Here is a 15,048-nt window from a genome sequence, read left to right as displayed (position 1 = left end):
GTAGTTTAGCATTTATTTACATTTGATTGAGAAACGAGTTAGTTTGGAATAATGTATTGTGCTTTCAGTTTGGTTTCGAGGATTGTACTTATTCATTAAATTACTTATAATAAATGTTGTTTCTGTTTTGTCTATTTGATTATCATACCTCGGGCAACCGAGATGGTGATGTCTTCATACCTGAGTGGTCCTGGTAAGGCACTCGGAGTATGGGGGTGTTACACGAGATACCAAGCTAATCCAAAATTAAGTGTCAAGGGGGAGTGTTGGAATTTGACACTTAATTGTGTAACTTAACTTTTTAAGTTACATTAGTTTATGTTTATTTTATGTTAATTATCATTAAACTAAGAGGGAGTTATAGATAGCATATACATTAATAGCTAAGGGAAGTTTAAGTCACATAAGTTATATAAATAGGTTGATGTACGATGCATTATATTGTGTAGTCTTGTACTCTCATTGAGAGGTACAAGGTCTCACCATATGAGATTAGCTCCCTTACATCCTCCCCACAATTATTAATGTATCACTCCAATTTATACAAATGATCTATGTTTATGTCTTTTGGGTCCACGATACTTCCGCTGCCCAAATTCTAACAAGTTTACATGTAGTTTTTCTGAGCTTTTAAAGTTTGTAAGTTATATTTTAATTTTTTGACGTCAAAACTCAAAATTACTTGCATTTATATGTATAGTTTTTAAGCAATATTGTATTTTTTTTTAGATTAATGTTTAAGTGAACGAGATCGAAAACTTTATGGTAAAACTCGTAATTTTTAAAACAAAACTCGAAAACTTTTTTATAAAACTCAGAAACTACACGCCTAGTCGCCTAGCTGTACTACATCATGTATAATCTATGAATTGGGGCGTATGCATAGACCAGTAACAGCGTGTAGACCAACTAAAACACAGAAACACACTTTGTAGAAATATATGCGAAAGATACTCGGGTGAAGAGGGAGAAGTACAGTAAAGGAGCATCAGCGTGTTTCATCTCAGTTTGCGAATATTGGAATATCCATAGACAATAAAAAATCTTACTGATGTTTATGTTATCTTGCAGAGTGTATCCCCTCAATTGGAATATCTCCATTTTCAAGTGGATGGACAACATCTCCGAGAAATGTTAGTGATTATTGCTGATAAAATAAATGTCAGAGAAAGGCTAGGGATTACTTCAACATCTTATCAACTGATGTCATTTTGTGAATTCAGGTTGCCTCTGCAGACATCGCTACTGTAGCCACAGCAATTGACTCTGGTTTTGTCCCTGTAAGTAATGTTTACTTTAGCAGTATTATACGAAGTCTGAATACAGAACTCATCTTGATTGAGTGATATAGAAGATCCTATATCAAAAGATTGATGTATTCTTGTATAGTGCTCAGCTGTTTTTTTCTTCTTTGAGCTGTGGAGAGGAGTTGGTTGTCAAGTTAGCCATCTAATTTAACTATTTATTTATGGGGACATACTCCTGTCCGACTGATGTCATTTTGTGAATTAGTGTGATATTTAATGAATTAAAGGGTCCTCAAACATCTCTCTATTCACTTTAGAAACTACTAGTTGTTGTATGACGCGCTTCGCGCGCCATACCCCAAGATAGTTATACCAGCATAGTTTGATTTTTAAGTGTAGCAAGGTCACGAAAGTCACTACAAAAAGGACGCATTATTGAGAATTTTCTTTGCGACCGTCTCTATAAAGGGTTTAAACGCAACTTAGTGTCAAAGTCATTACCAAAATTTCATTCAGCTTCTAGAATATAGATTGTGTGTGAAAGATTGGATCCACGTTCATCAAGGTTGTACTATTATAGAATCAAATTTTATACAATAGAAATTCCTTTTTTAAGTGATGTAATTGGAGCAAAAAAAAAAACAATTTTTTTTTTGTATCATGGCATAGACCGCAAAAACTTAAGTTTTGGCGTTCTTTATCAATAACTAACTATAGGTGAACTACACAAGTCGCAGTTGCAATCTGACATCAAAAATTTAGTTTGAATCAAAGTTGTAATTCATGTGCTATAGCTAAAATTTTATAAGAATGTTGGTAAAACATGAGATTAACACGAGTTCTTAAAAACTACTTCAATTGAATAACTTAATTGAGTGTGCATTTTAGAAATGTCTTTTTGTTCGATATCATTCTAAGAATCTTGTGATACTCTAAGATACTTAAATCAATGCCTTTTCGTGGTGTGTATATCACCTATTGACCGAAGTACAACACTATATTTAGCGCAAAAGAATTTGGATGTTCACTATTTTTGTTAATGCACATGTAGATGATTGAACAAGGTGTGTAATAAGCATCTAATTTGATCTCTATTCTTTGAGTCCGGCTGATTGAAAGTATTGCTATTCATAAGCTTCCAAAGTGAATCTTGAGAATTCGCTTATATTAAATGAGGCGATCTACATTGCAATAGCATGATTAAGTTTTCTAATTTGGGAAAAAACAACACTTATCGAATACAAATTTCCCTTATACAAGAACATAGTTGATCTCTCTTAAACTTTCATTGCACCCCGTTCACTAAAAATAGTCTCAATTACATCAAATCTACTAATAACAAGTAGCATTGTGCTACAACCTACAAGCCCACTAATATCATCTGAGAAGATGCAAATTTGTTAGACCATACTTTACCATTTTTGTAACCTCATCACTTCAATTCAAATGCAAATTTATTTCTCAGCCATTGAGCGGAGGGAATCCCACTGTCACCATCCCTTAAATATGCCCCATATGTTTAGCTAGGCACAATCAAATCTGAAAACAACAAATACAAACTCATGTTTAGTTTAAAGCATAATTGTACGTTGTAACAACAATGTCTCAATGACGGCGCAATAATCTATTAGCTAGTTACTCAAAGCCACATGCCTACAGTGTTAGAAAGTAAGTATAAAGATACTTCCTGGGTTCTATCCAAAACAGCAACCCAATTTATCCTTCTGATGGATCGGAGTTTAATGGAGTTTTCTTTCAGAAGCCCTCTAACCTAAAATAAATCTTACACTAATTTTAAAGGGGACAAAAAAGCCTTCTGATATCCTGAATATACAAAGGCCAGCACCAATGACAATTCATGAATACTTAACAAGAAGGAAAATGACATACTACTTGGGGTATTTTTTTCCTAGTCATAACTTACTCACTGCCTCAATGCTGCAATCGTCTAAAATAAAGATAAGTTATGATAACAATTCATTAGTGGGATGTGCAACGGCCATCAAAGTTTTCAATAACTAACCGAAATCTGAATGAGGTATTCCTGAGCAGTAATTAGGGAACAAAATTTTCCACTCTAGAAGAGATACGAGTGAGTTTGCAGCTTCTTTCGGGTCACAACCTAAACCACATCATAGCAAGACTACCTAAATATTACCTCAAAAATCGGGCATGAAAACAGGTTGCTTTTCTGATCCGGTTGCCAAAGCAATAACCTTTCGATGTAATAAATAGCAACAACTCAACCTCAATATAAAACATGGGAATTCCTTTTCAAATTCTAATCAACCATAGTTTAACCTACTATTTATCACATATCTAAGACATTCACGGGATGGCAAGAGAGGAAGCTTATTGGCTTAATTCATAAGCACATAGCAATTCAGGAAACAACGCAAATGATTGCATAAAGTTCTCAAATCATTCATCTTTTACTATTATGCTGCAATTTTCTAAAGAACTTCATAAGTTCATAGTCTCTTACTCTCCTGCCATCTTTTACTATTCTGCTTTGAATTTAGTTATCGATCTCAGTGATGCTAAGTTATCATGTCAATTCCATCCTATTATCTCTAATTATAATCAGGATTATCTACTAACTTCCTTTGATTATTTCTTCTAATTACCATCCAAAACTTTTCAAATAATTCTAATTAATCCATCAATATGAACCTAATTGTTCCTAACTAAATTAACAAGCAATAACAAAGTTGCACATTACTTAATCCAGCCATTAACGAATCGCAATAACATCATATTGAAGATAGTAGGATACATATAAAATCATTAATTCAATATGGAGAGCATGAATCGATGGCATCACAAAAACCCTAATTAAACCACTACTCGATGAATTTTTTTTAGTCGTCACCTATTTACAGCAAGCTATGGTAACCTGTCACACCTCCCTCCATTAAAAACTGTGTGCAATTCACCAGTTACCAGTTTGGCCCCAATTAGTAACAGCTAAACAACACAATCTCAATACTGAAATATATCAAATTACTACAATTACCGAGTGTAAAATATCAGCGGCAATTCACAAACACAATCCGATTATCCGAATCATGCCCAATTAGCATTCATCAGCACAACCAATAAAACCCAGCTAATATCTAGAAACCCAAAAAAAAAAATCAAAACCTATTTTCTAAGCAACTTCTTTTGCAAGTCTCATGTCCCTCACACCTTCTCCTTCCTCTCCCTCCCACTGCTCTTGTGCCTTCATCCTCCCATTGATAGCCCACTGGTTAAACTAAGCTCCCCTCACACTCTCCCTCCCTCCTTCCCCTCACTCCCTCCCTCCCTCCTCATATTCTCCCCTCACACTATGTCATACCGCTTCCCTCATCTATTGGTAGCCCACTGGTTATACATTCAGATCATGAAAAAGAAGAGAGAAAAAACAAATGAGTGTAAACTGAAATTGAAAATGAGAGTTAAACTAACACACAACCACTACTTTCCACCGTCACACAACACTTTCAACCACCTCTAAGGCTCTAACGCCGTTGTGTACTCTGACAATCTACACCCAGTTGATTACAACAAAAAACCAAATCAAATCAACCCATTTGAAAGAAGCGGCAGAAAAAGAACCAAACTTACCATACAAGCAACACTAAATAGAAAGAAAACAGAAACACAACTCTAATAAAGCTTCAAATATTAGGTTCAATAATGAGCAATTAAATCAGGAAAAATGGTACCTTGACAACAGTGAAACCTTAACCCTATTATGCCTAACCCATGTAACATAGCCCTAAAAATAAATAAAAATTTCTATGAAAAGGCCACAAAACAAGCAACGTTTCACTTTTCTATGAAATTTGAACCACCCCACTACATAAAGTTTGGACTTTGATAGAGATTTTGGTCTCATATTCATATAAATGACATTAACATTGTCAACGATCAGCAATTTGTCACGAGATTTCACAACAGCACACAAACATCACTGCAATAACCATCCTTTATTTCTGAAATTAAATACAACCCATATCACTATTTAAAATCAGACCATGGCCCAAGTTTTCATATATTGATTCACGTATTATACTATTACTATCAACACTGCTCAAAACGGAACTTTAGCTCAATTTAATTAATCTTACATTACTGAGATAATTAGGTAAATGGAAGTGTATAGAAAATTCTGAAAACAACGCACCTGGGATTGTGAAAGTGAGCAGTAGCAGTAGTTTAAAATCTCCGACCCACCGCTTAGAATCTACATGAGTGTCTTTCAACTTCCTGAAATGATGACATTCCCACCGTGAACCCTAATGTCGTAGCTAATCCAATTATGTAGTACAAACGGTACAATTACTACTATTAGTTAGAACCTGTAAGGGGACATAGCAAATTTGATCCGAGATAAAACTTTATACCTGAAGATTGCCTAACTAAACATGATGTTCACAATTAAAAAAGGCCGATTTGTGTCGATGCAATCATTGCACGTTAACCTATAAAAGCATGACATCTCGCTCCTCTCCCTCGCCCTCACTATCAACCATGAACATTAAGTATAATAACTTGATTGCTGTAACAAAAAGAACATTGAATAACAAAATATGAGCAAAAGCGAACTCTAAGTCGAATACAGCATAATCCAAATTCCCAGCTTACAGACTGAATATGAACCCTAGTTAAACCCGCCTCAATCTCAGCATAACTCAAGTACCCATTACTCGACCTATCGAAAAAATTATACAAACTCATAATCCTCACCTCGCTCTCCTCCTTAGTCTCCTGCAATGCCAACCAATCATGTTCCATTGACATTGGCTCTGCCTCCTTCATTGGAATACACCCACCACGTATACCACCAATTCACCAGAGCAGCATAACCTATAAAAAGTAAAAGGTGTTACAGTAAAACCATCTTGAAGGCACTTAAAATAGCTTGATAACTACTATCAAAAGGATAGCTGTGTAAAATAACCCGGCGATTTTACAATAGTATTACTGTAAAACCGTCTTACACAATTAGTTGTGATAAACACTCATGCACATATCCCACACAGAATTTAATTTAAAATAAAGTGATAAGAAAACCAAATACTAAACTTAAGCTGATTCAAACCCCAAAAAGATTCATTGATAATAGCATGTTGCATTGTGGCGTACAACACAACCTCTCAGTTACCAACCTCCATTATACAATATGATTCAAGCTACTACAAAAAATCTGAGTAAAACCTCAGGTTAGTAATAGTGACCAACCTCCACCCTATTTAAGACTTAGATTGCCGACTGGGAGGTTGTGTAGCTCAATCTCTTTCAACCCGTCTTCCCAGTGACCGAATAATAGTGTTAAAACATAGTCAGAGCAGGAATTCCACCTCAAATCCAAAAAGTTATTGTTCTTAAAAAAATATTCAAAGTTGTCGGTAATAGTAAGGCTAAAGCTTTGGAAATTGCTTTGTAACCACATTATCAAATCATTATACAGATAATCATCCCACCAAAATAAGATAAGAGCCCTTCAATTAAACCAAAGCCACATACAGACATCCTGGAATAACAAACCCCATATAAAGCAAGGCCTCTTCTAAATAATAAGATGATAACTTTAAAAAAACAGAACAAGAGAAAGAGAAGAATGAATAAATTAATTATCGTCTGAGATCGGAGACTTAAAATGATCAAATAAGCGGTGTGAGAGATGATTCGATTAGAATGATGGGCAAGAAATGAAGGAATAAGGCAATTATGAAATGGAAAACAAAAAATATCAAGTCTGACGACTTAATAACATAAAACAATCGAAAATCCTCGAATAAAAACGCATCATCGGCACCAATAATTAGCCGAAAACATCCGTATCAAAAAATCAATCCCATGAACAACAACTATCTAAGAAATCACCAAAAAGAAGAATAAAATTACCAGTTCCGCTATTTTGATGAGACCTTCAAGACGAGAAGCATGCTTAATCACAGTAATCATTGACAGCAAGAGGTGCGATCCCCTGCTGATGATGCAGACCGTCGTCGTCTTAATCGGGTTATTGTCCATATCTATTCGGGTCGCCATTGTTGAAATTAGTTTGATGTGAAATTAATTTATTGATGGTGAAAATGGGGGAAGCTGAGAGAGGGAGTGACTGAGTGAGTGAGAAATGAAAGAAAGAAAGGTGTGGTGGACAATGATTTACAGGAAAGAAATAGAGAAAGAGAGTAAAATAAAATAAAATAAAATAGGAGAAACACGGAAGTAGTTGTAGGGCAGTGATTCTTGGGCCTTTTTGTTATGTGAAACTGAAGTCCATAAGAGACCCGAGCCCAAAAAGGAGACCAGCAAAGCAGAGCAAAATTGCTACTGTTCATTTTGAACAGTAACATCCCTTACTCACTTTTTTGTAAAAAGGGGGAAGATATATTTTACATTTATAACTAGATTTATTTGAAGACATGTCCTTCAGCCCTTTTCCTCGTTTTGGGATGGAATCTTATGTAAAAAATGGGGTCAACCTGACACCTGTAATAGAGTCTGAGTAGTTTAATGTTAGTCATTGACTCATTGTTGTGTATGTTGGCCATTTGGCCTCCTGCAGTATTACTTCATAATGCTTAGGTTTGTCTATGCATCATAATTTTGTGTCTGATTTAGATAAAAACTTTCAGGTCTTGCATGGAGATGCAGTACTAGATCACTCACAGGTTGCTCTTGCTTCATCTACTGATATAGCTGTTTGTTAGAGTAAGCAGCTAATACTCCAGTACATATGTCAACAGGGCTGCACCATCTTGAGCGGGGATGTAATTATACGACATATTGCAGATTCACTGAAGCCAGAATATGTTGTTTTCTCGTATCCATTCTTGCTACCTGATTGGTTGTTCCAGTCTACGGATGTACTGGCATTTCAATAGTTTTAGATTTCTTAAAAGTGTTTCAAGTAGCTTACTTAGAAATGAAGTTGTCTCACAATGTCAAAAGCTCCGTCGTAATTAGATTTTAGTTTTTACCAGTTTCCTAAATTTGCTCTGTAGTCAAACTGTGCTGACTATGCCTGTTTCCAATACAATCATCTTTCTAGACAGATGTTTTTGGTGTATATGACAGTCCTCCGTCAGAGCCCGATGCGATATTATTACGTGAGATAGGTGAGTTGTGAGCGGACTCCATGAAGGGTGATGTATAATCTCAAATGAAATAACTTAGCATTTCGTATGTTTGTGTGCATTACAGAATTAACTCTCTGTTTGTAACAGCGGTTGATGAAGATGGTAGCTGGAGTGTCATTAATCATGCCCCAGAAACTATGAGTAAGCAAGGTAATTAGTTAATTTGTCATACCTAATACGGAGTAATAATTTACTTCCATGTTCCGAAAAAGCTCAAGTTTGCACCTCAATTTCCAACTAATAGTTTACCTGCTCATAATGCACTTTGGGTCTGTTCTTTTCGGAACCAGGTCTATTTTCGGGCATGATATAAATATAATGCGGTCTTTTAGAAAACAAGTCATTTCTGGCCGGATGGTTACGACTAACTGGTTGAGAGACTTGGGACAAGTGGTGCTTTTTAAGGTTTTTGTCATATTTCATGTTTTGATTAACTTAAGGGTAATCTCAAATTAGTTGATTGATGTGTTTAATTCAAGTCATTTTTGGATTCCGGCGTTTAAGTTGTGTCAACATAGAATTCAGCAAATTTCAGTTGGATGTGATCAATTTGTGTTGCTGGCCATTTTCGAGTTATTTAGTTCCATACTAGTCTAGATGTTGGGCACAGTTGGAATTTTGGCAGAGGAGTATAGTGAGCTTGGAATTTCCGAACATGGTTCTTTATTTATATATATTGAAATTGCTTGATAGCTCCATATTGGAGCTTGAGGCTACTCACAATGTTGATACAAGCATGGCTATTTATAGCCATTATAAGTCAATGGTTTTTGCTCTAGAACTTGCTTGTTTCTAGATCTTTCTTCTTGCTTATACTAGCTAGCTTATTCTAGGAAGTCAAGTGTCTAGTAGTTGATAGTTTTCTAGATTATTCCATGTGTTAACAGGGCACTCATGTTGGTTGGGAGTCTGGGACAGTGACAAGCCTAACCTCCTAACTGTGATTCATCATACAATGTTGTCAGATGACAAACAACAATAAGACCATTTTCTTTTCGAATAGTTCAGTAAAAGACAGACCCAAATCGATACAAACCATTTTCACATTTTGCGACTTTGATCCACAGTTGAGATAACAGTAGCGGCTCATGACACAACTGGCAGCATGGTGACCAAGATTTCTGAAGCGGCAGCCATTGCTAAGCTCGGTATTGATGTATACATTGTAAAGGTCTAGGTTGCACCAAAACGGACACGGACACGGACACGACACGGACACGTGACACGGCATCCCATGAAATTTAGGACACGGGACACGACATTTAAATTTAATAAAATATATATTCTATAGTTATATATGTTTGATTTTATTTTTGAAAAAGTATTGAATATTAAATTTAAATAAGTGAAAGTAAAACTTACTTTAATTATAACTCATTCTCATTTCCAAAACCAAAACCAACTTATAATCAATCTATTTCGACATCTTATTATTAGTCTAAATAACATCATTTGTCTCCAATTCAACTTATTTCCCTACCAAATTTAACCATATAACAATTCTCGCCATTTAACTTAAATTCAACTTGATTCCGTTTGGAGGCCAGGTGTGTCCAAATACCATGGACACGGCTCAAAATACCATGGTCACGTGTCGGACACGTGCCGAAATAAAAGATGAAAGTTAGACACGGCTTTACAAGTGTCCGACACGTTTTGACGTGTGTCCGACGAGTGTCGTGTCCAACACGAGTGTTTGACACGGGAACGCCGATTAGGAGGAGTGTCCGTACAACCTAGGTAAAGGTATACTAGAAGTTGTTTTACTAAGGCTAAACTTGAAACTGGTATCAAACTAAAGTGGGGTCTTCAGACATTTTTTGGACCTTGAACTGTATGTTGTCTACAACATATGTTTTCTGGTGATTGTCGGTCCTCTCAGTTATGTTGCTTGATGATGCAGGCAACCACAGATCATTCCTTGAAGGATTTGACAGGAGCAGTTGAAAAAAACCTCCCTGATGATTGGCTTGGAACTGCCATTCGGTTCAAAAGGGAATAGTAACACTGCATTTCTGTGACAGGACTTTTTAGTAGAATATTGGTATATACTCTGATCTCAACCCTGGTCAATCAGACATTTTTTTTTCACACAGAAAAGGAGGCTCACATAATAAAGTAGAGGCTGTATGCAAGCATGTACTCTGTGTAGTATGATTTTTTTAGATTTTAGTTCTTAAGATGTGGTGATGTAAAACTACTCGATATAAGGTAGAACAGTTCGTTGGATTGTTCGAGATGTTGATCTGAACTTCTGATAGTTTTTGATTATTTGAATTGCAGCAGAAATTGACGTGTTTTTGTTTAATTTTTACGTTTAAGATGCACGAAAATTAAAGGATATGACGTGAGTTGCTCTCCTTACTCGCAATTATGAATGTGTATTATCTCACTTTTGCAAGAACAAAATATTGAACTTATAACTCGTAACCATCTTATATTTACCTATTTCTTACAAATAACCACCATATATTTCCGTTTTTACAAATAAACACCAGACTTTTATGTATACTCCCCAATCACCACCGTATATTTGGCCTGAGGTTCATTATTCATATTTTCCGACTCTTTAATTAACGATTTTTCTGAAATATCCATATTACCCTCCTCCACCTAAGTCCTAAACAACACAACATATCCTTGTCTATTTTTTTTCCCAAAAACACTAAATTCCCAAATTGTTTCAGCTCATTAATCTCAATCTCCCTCTCCCACTCTCTTTTTTTCAATTCAATGCCCGGTGGGAAGCAGTCAAGCAGCAATGGTGACGTGAAAGGCGCAGCGGAGTTGGGTCGATGCAAATTTAAGTAATCTGTGGTTGCTGCTCGGCAGCGGAGTCGGGTAGGTGGTGGATGTGAACGGAGGAGCATGTGGTGCTGTGGCTCGGTTGTGTCTGTAACGGAGTCGGGTGCAGATATGTTGGGTTATTCTCTACTTTATTGAGTGAATTTCCACATTAAGTGATCTCAAGATGTTTTATGGCTTCAATGCTATGTAACTCATCTATTGAATGAGTTTGTAAGATGCGTTCATTCTACAAATGCACACAAACGCCTTCTTGAATGAATGTATGAGAAACATTCATCTTAAGCTTTTAAGAAAGCATATGTCACTCTCTCTATGATCACCTATAAATACGTGAGATTAGAGAGTTCATTTCATCAATCACAAAAATACAAAACATATATTATTAATCCACAATAATTAGTATTATTATTGTGAGAGTTTTGTGAGAGAAGAAAGCCACTATTAATAGTGAGAGATATCCACCTTATTAAGGTGACGACTTATAATCCTACTACAAATATTATAGTGGAAGAATTGGACACTCGTCCCGCGATTGTTTACCTATTTGAGTTTTTCCGCGTAACCAAAAATTCTATTGTGTCTTTGTCTCAATTTAATTTACTCACTTTATTTATTTTTCCCGTAATTACACAAAGAGGGAAATACGAGTTTTTCCCAACAGTGGTATCAGAGCCACGTTAGTTGGCTCATTATATTTTCTTGTGTATTATTATGGAGACTACCATCGCTCATTATGATGGTGATATGTTTAAACTCACGGCTGATAATTATTCCTATTGGAAACCGATGATGGAGGATCATTTATATTGTAAAGATTTGTATGAGCCTATCATTAGTGAAGACAATAGGAAGGAAAATCGACAAAGATTGGGATCTCCTTAATCGGAAAGCGGTCGCTATGATACGTAAATATATCGACCGAAGTTTATTTGAGCATGTGGCTACTTTCACTAATGCCCATGAATTATGGTCAAAACTTGAATCTATGATTCAAAAGAAAACTCCTAGAAATAAAGCTCTTCTCGTAAGACGATTGGTGAAGTTAGATTATAAAGATGGTCAAGGCACGATTGAACACTTGAACAATTTCAAGGGTCTTGTAAACCAGTTAACCAAGGTGGATATGAAGATTGATGATGAGCTACAAGCACTATTGCTTTTAAGCTCTCTTCCTGAGAGTTAGGACACTTTAGTTGTTACACTCAGTAACTCATCCCTTGAAGGAACTCTCACCATGGATGTCGTTACTGACAGTCTTCTAAATGAAGAAGCCAGGAGAAAGGAACATGGTATTTCAACAGATTCAAATGTTAATGTTGTTGAAAACAGAGGCAGAAGTGAAAATCGTGATAACTCTAGAAATAAGGGGCGTGACAAGTCAAGAGGAAGATCCAAATCTCGTTCTAGAGTAAGCGTCACTTGTTATTATTGTGGTAAACCGGGTCATAGAAAACCTGAATGTCGAAATCTGAAGAGAGACCAGAAAAATGGTCCGGTCAAGCTAGATCAAATTGACCCAAAGAAGAAAGAAGAACCAAGCACCAGCGCTGTCGCAATTGAGGAAGAAACCGATATATTTATAATCGGAGAAGACAATTATGTCAATTTAGCTTCTGATGAAAGCTTATGGATTGTCGATTCAGGTGCATCATTTCACATCACCCCATATGAATGGTTATTTTCATCCTACAAGAAAGGTGATTTCGGTACGGTGAAAATGGGAAATCAAGTCACAAGCAAAATTGTTGGCTTAGGAGATATTCAACTAGTAACTAGTACCAGTTGTAAGCTTATGTTGAAGGATGTGAGACATGTACCCGATATGCGGCTTAATCTGATGTCAGCTGGTAAACTTGATGATGCTGGGTATATGAATTACTTTGGTGATGGAAAGTGGAAGCTCACCAATGGTAATATGATTGTCGCTCGAGGAAAGAAAGAAGGTACCTTATATTTCACCCATGGGCGCTTATTCAAGGGGGAGGCAAATATTGCTCATGATAATTCTTCCTTGGAGTTATGGCATAAAAGATTAGGGCATATGAGTGAGAAAGGATTACAAATTCTCTCACAAAAAGACCTACTACCAAAGGTGAAAAGTAAATCTCTTGATCCCTGCACACACTGCTTAGCAGGAAAGCAGCATAGAGTCTTATTTAAAAGATCCAGTTCGCCATCTAGAAGAAAATATATCCTAGATTTGGTTCATACTGACGTTTGCTCTATGACTGAAAAATCTCAAGGAGGTGCATCATATTTTGTCACCTTTATTGATGATCATTCGAGAAAAATTTGGTTATATTTGTTGAAAACCAAAGACCAGGTACTCCAATCCTTTAAGGAATTTCATGCCATGGTTGAACGTCAGACGGGTAAGAAGTTAAAGTGCGTCCGTGCTGATAATGGTGGTGAATACCGTGGTCCATTTGAAGATTATTGCAAGTCTTTTGGCATCCGACTAGAAAAGACTCCTCTGAAGATACCTCAGCTAAATGGCATAGCTGAAAGAATGAACCGGACTATTTGTGAAAGAGTTCGATGTATGTTATCTCACGCAAAACTCCCAAACTCATATTGGGGAGAAGCTGTGAAGACTGCTATTGATATTATCAATCTCTCGCCATCAAACTCTTTAAATAGAGGCATTCCAGATGAAGTATGGTCGGGAAAGAAGATATCTTATGATCACCTGAAGGTATTTGGTTGTCGCGCATTCGTCCACATTCCAAAGGACGAGCGAGCCAAACTTGATTCAAAAACCAGGCAATGTATTTACCTTGGCTCACCCAAAGATGAATTTGGCTATAGATTATGAGATCCAGTCAAAAGAAAGGTCGTGAGAAGCCGAGATGTTGTATTTTTCAAGGATCAAACAATAGAAGACCTCAAGGAGTTTGAGAAGTCTCAACCTCATATTATTGTTCGTGATAATTCTTCACCATCCCCTGTGCTACCAAATGATGTAGGGAGAGAAGAAAAAGAACAAAATTATGATCAAAATTTTGAACAGTTTGAAGCAGATGATATAAATGCTCAGGTTCAACCTGAACCACGTCGTGGAAGTAGAGAACGACGTTCATCCACTAGATATAGTGAAGAAGAGTATGAACTTATCGCTGATACGGGGGAGCCTCAGAATTATCGAAAAGTGCTAACCAGCGATCATAAAGAAGAATGGGAGAAAGCTATGCAAGAAGAAATGCAATCCTTGCATGAGAATTACACTTATGATCTAGTGGAGTTGCCTAAAGGAAAACGAGCGTTGAGATGTAAATGGGTGTTCAAGCTCAAGAATGAAGAGAACAATCCTAAACCTCGATATAAAACTCGAATTGTTGTTAAGGGATGCAATCAGAAAAAGGGGATTGATTTTGATGAGATATTTTCCCCCGTTGTGAAGATGTCATCCATCCGAGTTGTAGTAGGTCTAGCTGCTAGTCTAGATTTGGAGATTGAGCAACTCGATGTGAAAACTGCATTCTTACATGGAGATCTTGACGAGGAGATTTATATGGAGCAACCTGAAGGATTCGAAAAACCAGGTAAATAAAATCTCGTCTGTCGTCTTAACAAAAGTCTTTATGGTTTGAAGCAAGCACCACGACAATGGTATAAGAAATTTGATTCCTTCATGACCGAGCACAGTTTTAACAAAACACAGACTGATCATTGTGTTTTCATGAAGAGGTACGCAAGTGGTGATTTCATCATACTATTGTTATATGTTGATGATATGTTAATTGTTGGGCAAGATAAGCTGAAAATTGCATCGCTCAAGAAAGCTCTAAGCAAATCATTTGCTATGAAAGATTTGGGACCGGCAAGACAAATCCTTGGGATAAAAGTTATTCGTGATC

At 36.4% G+C, this 15,048-nt stretch overlaps 1 protein-coding gene and 1 long non-coding RNA gene across 2 annotated transcripts; one reads left to right on the top strand and one right to left on the bottom strand.

The window, feature by feature from the left end:
- Nucleotides 1-1,052: 1,052 nt before the first annotated feature.
- LOC141632260 (isopentenyl phosphate kinase-like) lies at nucleotides 1,053-10,634 on the top strand (the record flags this gene model as incomplete). The annotated part of the gene is made up of 8 exons (XM_074444821.1): nucleotides 1,053-1,133; nucleotides 1,224-1,280; nucleotides 7,880-7,915; nucleotides 7,991-8,110; nucleotides 8,296-8,362; nucleotides 8,471-8,533; nucleotides 9,451-9,554; nucleotides 10,287-10,634. Coding segments are annotated over 8 exons (627 nt in total), but the record flags the coding sequence as incomplete, so codon positions are not given.
- Nucleotides 2,392-7,416, bottom strand: LOC141633047 (uncharacterized). The gene is made up of 4 exons (XR_012537848.1): nucleotides 7,143-7,416; nucleotides 5,982-6,101; nucleotides 5,419-5,501; nucleotides 2,392-2,786 (listed from the first exon to the last, which is right to left on the bottom strand). It is a non-coding gene; the product is annotated as an uncharacterized LOC141633047 (long non-coding RNA).
- Nucleotides 10,635-15,048: the final 4,414 nt, after the last annotated feature.

Source organism: Silene latifolia, chromosome Y (genome assembly GCF_048544455.1).
Source record: "Silene latifolia isolate original U9 population chromosome Y, ASM4854445v1, whole genome shotgun sequence".
NCBI lineage: Eukaryota > Viridiplantae > Streptophyta > Magnoliopsida > Caryophyllales > Caryophyllaceae > Silene > Silene latifolia.
This window is presented reverse-complemented; position numbering and strand designations above follow the sequence as displayed.